Below are 18,105 nucleotides of genomic sequence, written 5' to 3'. Positions count from 1 at the left end.
TATGGAATAGACTACCACAATCAATAAAACAATCACCGTCTGTGGGCCATTTTAAATCTCAACTCAAAACATTCTTATTTCAAAACCTTGATCTGTAAATAATCAGTGAATATAAAAACCAACAGCGCCTTAGAAACTGTTTCCTTCAGTATTAACGCACTTTATAAATGACGATATTATTATTAATCAGATTGGGGGTATTAATAAAATGAAATAGGGGTTTAACAGGGTATTAATAAGGGGAGGAGGAGAAACTCTTTAGTAGCCTTGGAATGTCTTGTTATATCAATAAGGCATTTGCATCCTCGTTTTGGTGGTCTCTAAAACAGTGTATGTTTAAATCAAGATGATTGAATAGTAAATAATGTGATATCAGACCATATTCTACTTCCTCCATTCTCCCTGCCTAAGACTGGATAATGAAATGTTTCACTGTTAGTAGCCATTGCTAGACACAAGACATCAAAAAGAACATCTTCTCCAATCTGAGTTTCTGAACACCCAGGAATTTTACAATTGCAACCAATCTTTGTTTCCAAATTGCATCACAGGTCATAAATAGAAAGTATGATCATAATGCAGGGTGGTGGATAGGTTGCCTACATAGTTATTATTTTCTACATTCATATTAGTCAAGTAGAATAACTCTGGAACATTTGATTGTGCGTAATTCAATCTACAGAATCATATCAAATTTATAGAAACCCACCATTAATGCGCTGCTCAAGGTCAATGAAATAAACACACATCATTGTGATTTACATTGATGTTTATTATTGTACTTAATAAAACAAAAATCACAGAAGATTATTTATACATTTACAGAAATGTAAATAAATGTCTTCATCATTGTATGATCAAAATATACACATCAAATTATGGCACAAAATACTACTAATATATATATAGCACAATAAGTCAAAAAGTAAAGCTTTAAGTTCTATATACATTATTAATCTAGTTAAATATCTTTTGTAATAATACATGATAAATGCAACTTAGTTAGACATGCTTTAAATTTGTCATACTGGTTTTATAATAATTAACTAAAAGTCTTCAAAATAAATTTGAAATGGATATAATAAGGCTGTGAATAATCATATTCCTCTTACTTACAGTAGTTAAAATTTACACTACTCAATAACGGAAAAGAGAACAATCATTGATGTCATAAAAATTAAATCAAGTTCTTCTAAGATTAAATATAACTTAAAGATCAAACGCAATTCAAAAAGAAAAATATTACCTTCACCTAACAAGTATCTAAGAAAATGCCTGTATGAACAAAAGAAAAAAAAAATGCAATTATATCTGAGACAGAATGCTGAAAAAAGCCAATAATTTGTAAAATATTAAAGAACATAAGTTTAATACAGAAATTAAATAAAGATATAATTTATAACAAATTAAATATAGATAGATATACATTTGTAATTTACATAATCCAAAATATTATTTATACCTGTACATGTAAACGGTTCTGCCCCCAAAGTACGATTATATAAGAGGCAGTCTCAAATCTTTAAAGATGCATTATGTAAGATTTAGATAAAGAGCTGATCATTCTTGCTATAATAGTTAAAAAAATAGATAATGAAAATTTCAGTGGCAAGGATGTTATAGTGCATTAAATACCTAAGCCATCCAATAGCCTAGAGAGTTGATTTTAGACTTGTCATGTGAATAAATGTCTAAATATAAACAAGCCATCCGTGAGGCTGATGTCTTCCGCTGAAATCCCAAAATTTATCGCTTACAAAAGTATCAAGCAATCAAACTGATTATCTATACTTAGTCTAGCATAAACTGTTCACATCAAACTCAGTCAAGGTTTAGAAGTACCTGGTAGTGAAACTAACACTACGTTTCATCACTCTCCATCAGTTAGAATCTAAGTTATCTTGTCCCAAAGCATCAACCAATGAAATTGCTTAAAATTCTGCTTAGATTCAGCTAAAACATTTTAATCATTGAACTCAGTCAAGACATTTACATAATGAACATCTACATCAAGTTTAAACATTCTACCTCAATTAAAAGCAGAGTTGTTATGTTTCAAAGTCTTGACCAATTAAATTGCTTATCGCTACTTAGCCTAAGCAGAAAATTCTCATTATCGAACTTAGTCAAGGTATTGATATTATGAATCTATACTCAGAGTTTCATCGCACCCGATTAGAACCAAAGTTATCTTGTTCCAAAGTCTCAACCAATCAATTTGCTTATCTCTGCTTAGCTTAAAAGGAAAATGCACATGATCGAACTCTGTCCAGGCATTCACCTAATAGTCACCTACACGAAGTTTGAACATTCTGCCTCAATTAGAAGGAGAGTTATTGTGTTCTAAAGTCTTGACCAATCAGATGTTCAGCATCAAACTTTGTTAAGATAGTGGTGTAATGAAACTATACACGAAGTTTCACCACTATCACTCAAATAGAATCAAAGTTGTCTAGCTTATCGCTCAAGTTTGAACATTCTGCCTCAATTATAGGAGAGGTATTGTGTTCCAAAGTCTCAACCAATCAAATTGCTTATCGCTCTGCTTGCCCGTAGCAGAAAATGCTCATTATCGAACTTAGTCAAGGTACTGATGTAATGAAACTATCCACCTAGTTTTATCATTCTCACTTAATTAGAACTAAAGTCATCGTGTCCCAAAGCATCAACCAATCAAATTGCTATCTCTGCTTACCCTAAGCAGAAAATGCTCATCTTTGCAGTCCATCAAAGCATTGACCTAATAAACACCTACACCAAGTTTGAACATTCTACCTCAATTAGAAGGAGTGTTACTGTGTCCCAAAAAGTGTGACGGACAGGCAGACGGACGGAAAATTATGTAACATTTGAAGCTAGAAAAAAGTCCTGCAATAGGCAGATTTACCTCTTACATAATGCATCTTTAAACTTATATTCATTTATATGATATATATTATCTTTTATATTATATATATTATCTTTTATGGTATAATTTTTATGTACATGAACCTTCTTGCATCAAGGTAAGACTTTTCTTTCACTCCAGAAGAACACTACAAACATTGAAAGACATGGTCTGTTTATTTACAAAGTTTTCATTTTAAACTGCTAAATTTCAACTGAATACTTTTAAATTAATTAATGTATGATGAGATTGTTTCCAAAATGGGGCAAATTCACTTTAATGACAATAATTTTTTCTTCATATCAATTAAATTTTATGTGGAAGGTTTTATAAGTAATTACTAATTTGCAATTATCGAATCGTAAGCGACCTCCATCTTAAGTTTGATACTAAATTGGAAAATGTCTCCATCCTAACTAGTTTAGGCATTGTGGTAGTCATTAAAATAACTTTTACAATATAATACATACGCAACCTATTTTGTTTATTGTATAGTATTGCCGGGGTGTGGTTTCCTGTAAAAATCTGATAATTGATACTGTCACATTTGAGAAACAAACTCTTCATATGCTTACAATAAGATAGGAATTAATCAGTTGTCTGTTGATGACTGAACCATCCCTAATGCTGTAATAGTGTAAACAATACAAAGTAGTATGACTAGAACTATATATAGGCTATATATAAGGATTAAATAATGACATTATGTAATTGTTTTAGACTTATCAATAAACAATACATGAGAAATGATCAAACAAGATTTTGTGTTGCAATCTTATTGTGTGGGATCTGATAACCGACTAGAGAGAGAGAGAGAGAGAGAGATATGGGGTTTAACATCCACTTGACACAAACTAGGAATCAAAGCCATGCCATTTGACTCAATGACAGACCTTTTGATCTAACGCACATACAGTTAAACCATTAGGCCACCCAACCTCACGCTAACTGACAAAAAAATAAATAATTATTTTCTATTTTTTTTTTAAGTACATATACTTGAAATGTTTCAACTAAATGCAATGAATTTGTTTATCTTGGTTCAAATTTACATAGTTATTTGGTTCCCAGTTTTTATATGATACCTTTTCTTTATATCTCAGCTGAGAATTGATATATCATGTTTATGTTTTGTTTTGCTCTAGTTATTTATTTACATCATTTTATTTTTTTACTGATTATTAGTTTGAATACAGTATTGTTTATCATGTATGGCTACTGTTTTGTTTGCAAAAAAATCACAGTAAAAGATCCTTATATTGTTACTAAAAGAAGTAAGGTACTAAGCCAAACCATGACACGAGTAAATCGAAACAAAGCCAAAAACCATTAGACAGGACTAGCTACTGGTACCTATTAAATCCTTTGGTTGTTGTTTATTACAATTTTAACTTTTAATACAATATATCTGGATATTAAATTTGTAATAAACAACAACAAAAATTTTATTCCGTTTTGGATTTGCAGTAAACAGACAAGTGACCTAATATCCCTCCTAACAGCATTCTGGCTAGTCTGATCTTGACCCCAAACAGTATTTTATTATTATCTTTTTACGAAATCCTACAACAATCTGCATTGATTTAAAATCACAAGGCCTATTTACATGGTCTCAAGAAATTTTCTGTCAGATGAACTAAACATTTTAAAGCATGGCTCTCAAAACAAACTATAAATAGAAAAAAAGACACAAGCTGACTTTGGTCACATCAAAACATAATCACAAAAATCGAACAATTGGCCCATAACAGTATACGGATATCAACAAGTCAAATATATAGAACTTTATCATTCTTAACAAAACAAGTCTTTCTTATCAAAAAGGACCACACTGCAAATCACTGTTATTTACGGTCACTTATATTCCAAACCATCGGTTAATGGTAAATGTACATGAAACTATATGATCAGATGATCAGAAATGCAATAATATTTAGTCAGCCATTAATACACACACACCGGCTGCAGCTTAAAACTAAGTTATAATTTTGCAAACATTAAAAAAATTACAAGGCGTATACTGTTAATTTGCAAGTTATTGTCTGTAATAGACGAGATATGATTTGAGTGTAGCAGGAATGGGTAGTTCATTTATTCTTCCCTTCATATAGGTGCATATATTATCTTTAGGTGGTTGTGGTGGTGGTATTTCCTCTTCTGTACAATCCATCCCTTCATCCCCAACACTACTACTCGGTGATGGTTTGTCACTGCTGTGACAAGAATCAACTTCTGAAGGTTCGTCACCTAAAGATCCAAACCCTGAGGTTTCTGATGTGTCTGCACTTGTATTCGAGGAATATCTGATTTTTCGTGGAGGGCTTAAACTGCGCATGACAGATCTATTTCGATTCAACATTTCAAGTATGTCAAAGTCTATATTATCATCATCTGACTCATCAGTTGAAACAGACTTGACATTTTTGCATTTTGAATGTCCGTTTTCTGCAATCTTTCCATTGCTAGTAGATTGAGCACATTCACTGGACTGGTTGGCTGGAGAATGACAACAATGGTTATCATTAAATTTCTGTGCTTTTTCTCCGAATTCTGTTGAATCTGGTTCTGATCTGTCAATTCTAACCGATGGATACTGCCATTTGATATTTGATGAACTTTCTCCCATTTCATCAACATCTTTTACATTATCAATCGCATCTTCTTTGCTTTTGGATTCATTTTGATTTGCAATGTGAACTTCCTTGGAATTTTCTGATTTTGTCATTTCAAGATCTGAGATGTTATTGTCTATTTCATCAGCATGATCGGAATGCTCACCACTATCTTCTTCTACTACACGCGGATGTGATTGGCGCAAATTACGTAATTGACGACTAAATCCATCATCATCACTCTCCTCACTGTCATCATACTGACGTAAAATCATCATTCCCATATTCATAGGCACGATGTTGATCCTTCTTTTGCGGCTTGAACTTTTGATTTTCTTTTTCTTTTGTTTGTTTACTTTAGTCAATTCTGGATAATCAAGATGTATTTTAGTCCTGATCGTTCTTCTGATAGACAATCGGCATGCTGCTTTTAGTGGCAAGAACTGAGAACAGGCTGTGAAAAGTAAACAAATAAATAAATTTTAATGCAGTAAATCATACATAATAATGTAAACTGTGAAAAGTGCATGACAACTTACTATATACACAGCTTGCCAGACAATGAATCATACGTCCACCTGTAGATTATATTAGTAGTCTAAATTTTAAACATCTATAATTTTCTCAAGATTGTACTGCAATGCCAAAATCAATAAGAATGCTTCTTAAAGGGAAAGCTGATAGTACTCATAAGGCATTGATAGGATCCTAATTGTAATCTCTTTGTATCAAAGGGGAATAATTCTGGACATTATGGTTGAGAATCAAGTGCTTCCCTTCGATCGGATCTATAGACAATCAATAAAAATTCAGAAAGGTATAGATCATAATTGAATCCTTTAAGGAGCGAACAATGAATTCTTTGAAAATCTATAGAGATTTTCATTTCAATATCAATTGCAAAAAAGATATGTGAATTATTGTAGCCTGTATATGTGCTAACAAGACATATGAACCACATTAAAGATAGGTTGCCAGGCAACGATAAATACACCAACAGCCGCTATTTCATCAGGGCAGTCAACAAGTGTTGTCTCATATTTATTCTTTTGGAGACAATGAGAGCGTTCACAATATACTGGGGATCACGTGGCGAAGTGGGTAAGACGCTGGCTCACTAGCCTGGAGGTCGGGTGTTCGATCCCTGCATTGGCCGAGAAAGTTCATCCAGATTTTCCGGCGTGGTTTCCCCTTCTCAGTGATGCAGGACTGGGGGCCTGACAAGGACAGCTGTCTAGTCGTTCGGATGGGACGAAAAACCGAGGTCCCGCGTACATATTGGTGTGCACGTAAAAGATCCCTTAGCAGTTGGAATTTGACATAAGAGTAGGCCGTAGCGCCGGTGCCCGGGCAAAATTTCCCTCATAGCACCAGGGCTGCCGACAACCAGTATCGCAGCGCAATTTGCGATACATATTTTGTCCGTTGCTAATCAAAAATTAAAATCTAACGTTTTTGATTCGCAGTAACTGCGAATCATTAATATGCCTGTCATTTTGGATATTGACACAAAGATTTATCCACATTTATCAACACTTTCAACGTGTATAAAATATCAAATAAATTTTATAAACAAAGCGGAATTCTCCGTGTGACATTTTCTTCTCGAACTACCCAGATTCAATTCATTATGCTATATAATACAGGGACATAACTCTATGAATCGGGACGATTAAACCGGAAATAGGGAATCAAGTAGTACCACTCACGTTGCGAGACATGCCAATTTCGAGTAATTATATCAGTATTCAATTTGAAAAAAAATAAATTCAGTGTATCCCCCACGTATTGTAAATAAAATATAAAAAATAAATACGTGTAAACGTATTGTAAAATGAGAAATCAAAGTAATAACAAACGATAAAAAGCAGACGAAATTGTTTTTTAACGAAGAAATAAGAAGCCACTGCCAAGAATTTGCTTCAGACATAAGGCCTAACCAAAAGTCTACATTCATTCAGAAATGTTCACAGTAGAAATTCTAAAAAAATCTTAAGAATGAAATCTAATCATTTGTTATCAATTAAAATTAAAATAATCTTGTTATTTAGGTGTTTTATGTTGAAACTGAAAAACTGCTAATCAATTTTTAAATTTGCTAATCAAATTTGGCAAAATTGGACTTTTTGATTAGCAGTGTTATTTAGGTGTTTTATGTTGAAACTGAAAAACTGCTAATCAATTTTTAAATTTGCTAATCAAATTTGGCAAAATTGGACTTTTTGATTAGCAGTGCTGCTAATCATCTGTGAAAAATTACCGACAGCCCTGCATAGCACACTGTATCGCGTATGCCCATCTTCATTAGCCCAGTTTAGGAGCAGAACAGTAGGACGTTAAACCCCATTTCATTCACTCACAATATACTGATATCAATTTAATACAAATAAGATGATAACTCTTGTCATTCGAGCATTCACAAGGTTCTACAGAGTGAAACAAGTGTCATAACTCCAGAAGTTATTTTAAAGGAAATTGTTGAAATGCACATGAATTTCATACATGTCAAAGCCTTCTTCCTTACACAAAAATATTCTTTTCAATTACTTTCTTGATACATATAAACAAATGGAAGACACAGACTTGTGGCCTGGGGTCATAATCTCCTGCATGAATATCAAATTACATAAGCTGAGTACAGATTAAATATGTAATGCCAGCGCTTATCCAATCACGTCTTTCATATGTAATACATAAAGGGTGGCTAGAGTTAACATTAAAATATCTCGAAAGACATGGTTTTGTTTAAGTTTTTCCTGGCATTATGATCCTGATTTCCAGTTGATGACAGTTATGCATTTTGAATCAAACTTTTCAAGGAAATATATGTCATGTTTAATGTCATATTGATGGAGGTTCTATCACAGTGTTCTATCTCAACTTATAAATCAAAATCTGAACATCTACTTACGAAGTTCCACTGACGTCACAGCAGAATCTGTATTTGGAATTACCAATGAAGCAAATGAGACAGGAAGAACATTCTTGACTTCCCATGTAGTATCTCCTGTTCTGCGAATTTGCTGTAGCTATAGAAACATAAAATATAGATACCGATATTGATCTACAATCATAATCCATTGGGTAATTTGAAACAAAAAATGAGGAAGTCACTTTATTACATGTTTGTGAAATTAGGATGTAAATTGGACTATCAAATACCTCAAAATTAAAAGCGGTTTATTGAAGATTCAACAGGATAAAATTGTTCTTAATTAACTCCACTAGAGGTGCTATGGTTGAAAGTTTGCAATCCCATCATGATTCAGCAGACCGTCGATCAGTAAGAGACAATTTCCAAACTAAAGGCACAACAAGATAGACTGAGCACATATATTTTAAAGATAGGTTGCCAGGTAATGAAACATACACCCACAGCAGCTAAGTTGTCCAGGCAGGCAACAAAGGTTATCGCATATTTTTTTCTCTTCTCAGTAATGAAAACATTTACAACACACTAAAATCTGATTACGAGTAACAATCCATTCTAGTTCTGCCCTATACTAACGTTTAGTATACAAAACATTTAATATCAAGGGCCATAACTCTGGCAGTAATTATCGGAAATCGTTGGAAATAAATAGACTTCTTCGTCTCATGACCTTAAACACAGGGCATAAATTTACAGTCGATCGTATATTAACCTTATCCTCTAGAGCGTCCAAAAGATTTTTCAAAGTGATCAAGGGCCATAACTCTGGCAGTAATTATCAGAAATAGTTCAAAATCAATTGGATCAATGACCTTAAACACTGTGTAGAAATTTAAAGTCAATTGGATATTAACTTTTGCCTCTAGAATGATGGACGGCAGCGATGACGATATACAACCACATTTCAATGTGGGCATATAAAAATAAAAAAAACCCTGCTGTTACTATATAATTTAAGCACATCCGAGTATAAACAGGCTTTCATGAAGAATGGGTTAGCTTGTATTACTATTTTTGACTAAGAGAGATAAATCAATACAAACTAATGTAAACTTAGAATGAAAATAATAGCTCAAGTCAGAATTGATCGATCTGAATAATTGTTGGACAAAATGTCTTATAATAAAAGTATTTTTGACTGTATATTATCTTCAGCTCTGTATTCAACTTTTTTTCTGACATGCTGGGAATTTAAAGTAGCTAAGTCTCTAACTCAATATCATCCAAAATCTTCAACATTGAAAACACGATTTATTTGTCAAATTAAATCAACATTGATGTTGTGATCTTACCGGAATAAGATGGGCTTTTGATATCCAATATTAAAGACAAAATAAACATTTTACCATTGGTACACGAATCGTGTACCATAATGCGCTTCAGCCCCAGTTGTAAAAAGAGACTCGAGGGACGCGCTACAGCCCCAGTTGTAAAAAGAGACTCGAGGGACGAGGCTAGACACATTGCACCAAATCGAACGGCGTATGTAGACTGGAATAACCAGACGCTAGAAATTTGCACTCGATTGAGACTGCTGGCTTATTTCGCTGAACATAACTGATTTTTAATAAAAACGGAAACCATTGAATGTAAATCAGTTTATATACATTCATATTACAGTATTATATGCGTTGCGACCCACTTTTGTCAATTTCTAGGTCCCAAATGTTAGAGATTTAGCTCCTTTAAATGTGCTTATATAATTAGGGCAATATGGCTTCAGTTTTAAATAGAACAAGCCAACAGTGAGGCTGATGACCCCCGCCGACATAAATAGATGACACATATTAATCAATTGTACGTCTATCTTTTTAAAAAGTATTGAGCAATCAAACTGATTAACAACTATACACTAAGTTTCATCATTCTCTATCAGATAGAATCAAAGTCAAAGAAATTGCTTACCTGTCGAGACATTCACCTAATGAACATCAACATCAAGTTTAAACATCATTCTACCTCAATTAAAAGCAGAGTTGTCATGTTCCAAAGACTTGACCAATCAAATTGCTTATCACTCCTAGTCTAAGCAGCAAATTCTCATCAAACTTAGTCAAGGTAATGATATAATGAATCTATACTTGGAGTTTCATAGCTCTCACTTAATTATAACCGAAGTTATCTTGCCCAAAAGCATCAACCAATTAAATTACTTATCTTTTGCTTACAGTAAGCAGACAATGTTCACTATCGAACTCCATCAAGGCATTCACCTAATGAACTCCTACACCAAGTCTGACCATTCTACCTCAATTAGAAGGAGAGTTATTATGTTTCAAAGTCTTGACCAATAAAATTGCTTATTGCTCTGCTTACCCTTAGCAGAAAATGTTCATTATCGAACTTAGTCAAGGTACTGATGTCATGAAACTATACATCAAGTTTCATCACTTAATTAGAACTCAAGGTATCGCGTCCTAAAACATCAACAAATCAAATTGCTTATCTCGGCTTACCCTTAGCAGAAAATGCTCACAATCGAACTTAGTCAAGGTATTGATGTAATGAAACTATCCACCTAGTTTTATCACTCTCACTTAATTAGAACTTAAGTTATCGTGTCCCAAAGCATCAACCAATCAAATTGCTTATCTCTGCTTACTCTAAGCAGAAAATGCTCATCTTCGAACTCAATCAAGGCATTGACCTAATAAACAACTACACTAAGTTTGAACATTCTACCTTAATTAGAAGGAGAGTTTTTGTGTCCCAAAAAGTGTGACGGCCAGACGAAACCCATTTTAATAGACTAAATAATAATAATAATAATAATAGACTAAAATCAACCATAGCCCATAAAACATTGTTCTCTATGGTACTGACACAGTATTTACAACTACTGAACACAATTAAAGCAAGTTCTACAGGGGAAAAAAACTAGTTTAATTTCATTACCTGGTCATTCAAAGGCATGACAAGTATACCATTGATTGAAATCAGATTTTTCATGTAATTCTCATGTTCCTGAGGACAAGCAGCACCACAATACACCCTATCATACAGTTGGCCTGGTACCAATTGTAGACAATTGCCTGTTTCAAATTGTGGTTCACAGAGGTCAAAATCATCAAAACATGTACTAGTCTTTTTAAAATGTTCCAATCTTTCTCTAGCATATTGTACCACATCTTCATGTATCTCAATACCATGGTTTACACCATACGGACCTATATAATAACAATTGATAGAAAATAACAATTATAACAATTGATAAATAAATGATATTTCGTGAAAAACAAATTCTTTCAAGTACTCTTTCCCGAATCTCTAATAGGGATAAATTCACAGAGGAAAATACAAATGCATTACCATGACATGCAGAAGGATCAGCTATTATGCTTAAATAAGAGAGAGAGACAAGAAGATAGAGAGAGAAATTAACATCTACTTGACGCAAACTAGGTCATTTTGTGACTAACATATGGTTCAATATTATTTCAATAATTCGCTCGGCATAGGGATCTTTACCAGTAGGAGGAAACCGGAGGAACCAGAGAAAACCCACAAGGTTGGATAGGCAACCCTACTCCTTGTCAGGTACAACCGGGGAACTGAAACCATGCCATTTGACCTTATGATACCATGCGCACGCGCTAACCATTCAGTCATCCAACCCCCCATATGCCTGACAGACCACCAATTATGCTAAATTTGTACATTCAACCACAGCATGGGAGAATAAAAGCAGATCATGGCAAATGTGATGTCCTAAATTTTGAACATTAAATTCCATGTATATATTCCCCTGTTGTATCATGGCAGAATCGTTTATAACTCCAAATGCTAATTAGTTTTCTGCCGGTCTCTTTCTATTTAACAGATTTTTTCATATGACAAATACTTACCCAATATAAGACCAATCATGGTGCTAAGGTAACCAGTGCCACTTCCAAGGTTTAAGAATGACAATCCTGGTTGTAGTAGAAGGGATTCTAGAACCTCAGAATATATACATGGTGCCGACATGTGAATATGTCCATGTTTCCATGCAAGATCTTTATATGCACCTTCTCTATGTTCTTCTAGGTAGTAATCAGCTCTGTCTACGGCTCTAAAAACACGTTCTACATCAGGACTTTTTATATAATTTGCCTCCACCAAATTATCAACAAGATCATTATTATCGGAGCCTGAACTCACAGCTCCTCCCATTATTGTTGTGGTTCAATTGAGATCTGAAAAAATAATTCCAGTTTTCATTGAGCTAAACCTGTCTATTCAGGTAAATAAAGTATTGAAATAGCGTAATCTATATGGGACAAGCTAAGTATGATTTTATTTTGTTTTAAATGATTAAACTGAATCCAGTTTGTATACTAATTTTCTCTCAACTTTTGACTTTGGCTTACTGTGTTGAAACTTGAATACACTTGAATAAACTTGAATATGCATTGGCTGTATGTATGGACGTTAACTTTTGTACAGGTTGTCATTTCCACCATAGAACATATCAAATGAAGATTTAAATTTTGAACCCCCAATTAAAGAGGTCTGGCTATCTTAATTGAGCAAACAATGAAAATATTAAATGGTATAAATGTTACTTTTGTGGGCTAGAAGAAATGGGTAATATAGTGGGTGATGGCAATAACAGCCATTTGAATTTCAATTTTTGGGGACTATGGGACTATTGTTGGATGTGCTAATTACTTTGATTATGAAATGAACTACAATGAATGATTTTACTTTCACCACAAAGGTATAAATAATAGATTATGGAATGCTTTAATATGCTTCATAATAAACAAGTAATAATTGATTCTTTGTAAAAGAGCCAAAATTTGGTTGATTTATGATAGTGATACCCATAGTGGCTGGTTCATTGTTTTATCAACCTAGTTTTTTCAAACAAAAATGGCTGCAGCTAGCTCTGATCAGCTGACTAACAGCCCTAGATGATATCATTTATTGTTCTGAGTCAGTTTAGACATGCATGTACATGTAACAGAAAATATATAAAAAAAACACTGTTTTGAAATGAGTTCAATCGTCAGCCTGTCACAACAACAAATATACACCAATATTATGTTTCTGATATAGCGACTCATGAAAAGGTAGGTCACTACTGTCTGTTACAGCTGACTCGAAAATGGCTTACCATTTCTTCAAATTTTAATTAAAATGGCTAAATGACATACCTGGAATTACCATCCTTTTGATTTCTACTGCGTGGGAACTAATTTCAGATCAAGCTGTATAACACTTCACCTTTGAAAATCGTGGTTTGTTTACATCAACCTAGTTACCTATCTGGAACAGCCCAAGAGGACCAGGGGTATATTTTGTCGTTTCTGCTTACTTGCATGTTTAGATATTTGTTTTGGCCCAGTAGAAACATTGTATAACTTGTTTTGGCTCAGTAGAATATAACATTTTCTAAAGTGGTAATTTGCGAGAAAGAAAGCAAATGGATGGTAATTCCAGGTACATGCACGTCACTAAGTTTTAGCTCAGTTTAATTGAAAATTGTGGAAATGACAAGCAATTTTATTAAGACAGTGTGACCTGGAACTGACAATGGGCAATGAAACATATATGCCCACGGCAGCTAAGTCGTCTGAGCAGTCAACAAGAGTTGTTGCATATTTTTTCTATTGTCGGTAATGAAACATTTAGAACACTAAAATCTGATTAAGAGTAACAACTCAATAAGTAATAAGCAGAAAATCATTAGAATTTGTTTAGCTTTTAGTTCTGACCTATGCTAATGTTTAGTATACAAAACATTTAATATCCTGGATTTAGCTGTTCAAGTTATCAAAATTCATTGAAAATCAATAGGCTTCTTCGTCTCATGACCTTAAACACTGTGTATAAATTTAAAGTCCATCGGATATTAACTTCAGCCTCTAGAGCGTCCACAAAATTTTTAGAAGTGATCGGAAATCGCTGAAAATCAATACTAAAAGGATTCTTAGTTTCATGACCTTAAAGACTGTGTGTAAAGTCAATCGGATATTAACTTTAGCCTCTAAAGCATCCACAAGCAATATACGACTACATTTCAATGTGGTCATATAAAAAGTGTGACCTCTAGAGGGACCACAAGCTAAAATCGTGATTTTTCGTATAATCGAGGAAGTTATGGTCCGATATGTGCAAATATCGAAAGGAACCAAGATCTTTGGGATGTAAACATACATTTCAAGTTTCATCAAAATCGTATAAAAATAATGTGACCTCTAGAATGTCCACAAGCTAAAAATGCAATTTTTCGTGCAATCAGGGGCCATAATCCATCAAGTTAGGGTCTGATACTTGCCAATTTCGACAGAAACACCGATCTTTTGGAGATAAACCTATATTTTAAGGTTCGTCATAATTGGATAAAAATTGTGACCTGTAGAGTGTCCACAAACAAATTGTGGATGGACAGGGGCGACAATATACTTCCAAATGAAATTTTGGGTGTTTAAAAATTGTGACCTCTAAAGGGCCCACAACCTTGGTATTACATACTTTTAACACTATTTGCGAACAGGGAGCAGCCATTTTGTCCTGCAGTTTCAGTCTAATTTTCAAGAAAATTGAATTCAACCATTATTATGGTGTAATGGTGATATATTTAAACGCTTTTTTACATCGGATAAAAATTGTTACCTCTAGAGGCACCACAAGCTAAAAACGTGATTTTTCGTACAATCAGGGGTCATAATCCAGGAAGTTACAATCCGATGTGAGCGAATATTCAAAGGAACCGAGATCTTTTGGACATAAACATACATTTTAAGTTTCATCAAAATCAGATAAAAATTGTGATCTCTAGAGGGTTCACAACCTTGGTATTACATACAGTTTATGACCGCTAGAGGGACCAAAAGCTAAAGCATGATTTTTTGTTCAATCAGGGGCAATAATCCAGGAAGTTACGGTCCGATATGATGGAATATCAATAGGATCCGATAAACCTATATTTCAAGTTTCAGCAAATTCGGATTAAAATGTCACTTGTAGAGTGTCCACAAACAAATGTGAACGGATGCATGCACATACACACACTCGGGGGCGAAGATAATATACGTTCACATGAAAATGTGGACTTATAAAAATAATTCTTATACTTATACCGTAATAAATATCATTGGTGCCTAGATACATTGACATGATTCTACTATATAATCAAGGGCAATAACTCCAATTTTATAGTAGATCAGATGTTGACTTTTGCAAAGTGTGTGCAAGTGAGCAAGGGCTATAACTCTAGCAGTACATGTATTCATTGAAAATCATTCAATTTCGACACGATTCTTCATTTCACTTGTGGGTGGGGGGTGGATGGCCCAATGGTTAGTGCGTGCGCATTGTATCATAAGGTCTGTCATTGAGTCAACTGGCCTGGTTTCGATTCCCCGGTTGTATGTGACAAAGAGAACGGTCACCTGTCGAACCTCGTGGGTTTTCTCCAGGTCCTCCAGTTTCCTCCCACTGCTAAAGATCCCTATGCACAAGGGAATATTATTGAAATAAAATTGAACCATATGTTCGTCCTGAAATGACCTAGTTTGTGTCAAGTGGACTTTAAACCCCATTTATCTCTCTCATTTCACTTGTTGTGACAAGGCATAAAATTTCAACCAAACTGGATGACAATTTTTGTCGTTAAGAGTGTTCCCAAGCATCTACAAAGAGATCAAGAGCAATAACTCTGAAAGTTATTATAAGAAATTTCTGAAATTCAATACAATTCTTTGCGTTACTAATTTAAACAATAACATTTGTTTGTCAAGCCTCATCTTCATAATCTGTAATTTCAAAGCCCAAAGAGTTGTCGCATATTTAATCGTCCGAGAGGTCAAGAATGTTTGTCGCATATTTTTTTCTTTTGTCGGTAATAAAAAGATTTACAAACACAAAAATCTGACTAAGAGCAACAACCTATTAAGTAATTATCAAAAATCATTAGAATTTGTTTGCCTTCTAGTTTTGCACAGTATACTTGAAGTTATTGGAAATTGTTGAAAATCAATAGGCTTCGGCATCTCATGACCTTTAAACACTGAATAAATTTAAAGTCAATCAGAGCATTCAAAAGATGTTTCAAAGAGGTCAAGGGTGATAACTCTGGAACTAATTATAGGAAATTGTTGAAAATCAACAGTCCTCTTCATCTCATGGCCCTCACCACTGTACTGTATACATTTAAACTCAATCGAATATGAACTTCAACAGTCCACAAACAATTGTAGATGACGGAGGGATAGACAGGGTTGACAGCAATATACAACTACATTTGGGCATATAAAAAACATTTACCTAACAAGTATCCCCAGGGGGGTTGGGATGGCCTAGTGGTCTAGAGTGTCACGCTTCGACCTCTAGCTGGCCGGTCACCTCTGGCTTGCAGTTGTGGTTTCGATCCCTGGTGTGAGCGTATGTGGCTTGGAGATAGGGGCGCCTTCTCAACCTCGTGGGTTTACTCCGGGTACTCCGGTTTCCTCCCACAGGAAAGACCCCTGCGCGTGCGCTAAGATAATGAAAATAAAAAAAAAGACAACTTGTCTGCGATATCACCTTCAGTGGAAGCGGACGTTAAACACTAACAACAACAACAACAAGTATCCCCACTAAGTCTGAACATTCTACCTCAACATAGTGGTTGTGTTTTATATGGTGTGATGGATGGACAGGCAGACGGATAGCTGATTAGCCCAAGCAGAAAATGTTCATCATCAATTTTCCCTCAATTAGATGCAGAGTTATTGTGTTCGAAAAGGTTGGATAGGCAGACAGACTGCTGCTTATACAGTCTACATCCTTGGTTAAAATTATTAGGCTCCCATTTTAAATAACTAGCGCCAACTTTTCAAAAATTTGTCACATGCAGAGATTGTCCTTGTACAAATGCATTATTTCCGAGAAATTTCATTTGTACTATGGAACTGCAAGTATGATTTCATCACATCCCTATGGATTTATGACATGATATCAAAAATTGAAGCATGTCAGTCGATGCACAATTGTCTACGGAACATACATGCTAAGATTCATGTCCATCATACATGAATTGGCGGAGTCTTAGGCTTTTTCAAAGAGTGTCATATGTACCCAAAAACAAAAACAACAAGAACAAGATGAGTATATTGAGGACCATGCTGGTGCATATATAACATACCTATTATTTTGAAGATATTGATTTTATAATATGGAAGTATAATACAGCTCTGAGCAATATCAAAAAAAATAGTCATTAATTTAGTAGCAGATTGTTTTTAACTTTTACAGAAATGGGCATTTGAACCAGCGCAAAATAACAATGACATAAATTTGACATTGTGATGTAACTACGTCCCATGATGTGCAGGTAAAGGCTAACATGTAATACAAGAAAATGGCTGCATGAAATTTGTGGGTGAAGAAGCTTGCCAAGTTTTGTCTTTTTACGCTGTCCATTTAATAGACATATAAACACATAACTTTATAGATGTCTCGTGTGTTTGATTCGCACGAATGTTACCTACATCAAATCTGCACAGCTAAATAGTAAATATTCCGCTGAATGCAGGCTAACTGTTTTTTTCTTCTGTCACTGTCAGACGTATTTTCATCAGTCTGGCTCAGCTGTACATCAAAACAACAACAAACCCTGGATGACGTCACATATAGACGTTTAATTTTATTTCTTGATTTATAACAAAAAGATGATATATTCTTCAATATTTTAATGCTTTTTGCGA

General features: G+C 34.2%; 1 protein-coding gene across 1 annotated transcript; it reads right to left on the bottom strand.

Annotated features, from left to right (window-relative positions):
• Nucleotides 1–751: 751 nt before the first annotated feature.
• Nucleotides 752–18,020, bottom strand: LOC126818949 (protein-L-isoaspartate O-methyltransferase domain-containing protein 1). Its single transcript, XM_050546657.2, has 5 exons — nt 17,890–18,020; nt 12,277–12,606; nt 11,327–11,598; nt 8,411–8,528; nt 752–5,953 (listed from the first exon to the last, which is right to left on the bottom strand). The coding sequence occupies exons 2-5, from the start codon at nt 12,581–12,583 to the stop codon at nt 4,923–4,925; spliced, it is 1,728 nt and encodes a 575-aa protein (XP_050402614.2). The 5' UTR covers nt 12,584–12,606; nt 17,890–18,020; the 3' UTR covers nt 752–4,922.
• Nucleotides 18,021–18,105: the final 85 nt, after the last annotated feature.

Source organism: Patella vulgata, chromosome 4 (assembly GCF_932274485.2).
Source record: "Patella vulgata chromosome 4, xgPatVulg1.2, whole genome shotgun sequence".
Taxonomy (NCBI): domain Eukaryota; kingdom Metazoa; phylum Mollusca; class Gastropoda; family Patellidae; genus Patella; species Patella vulgata.
The sequence above is the reverse complement of the archived record's forward strand: the minus strand, read 5'-3'. Positions and strand labels throughout refer to the sequence as shown.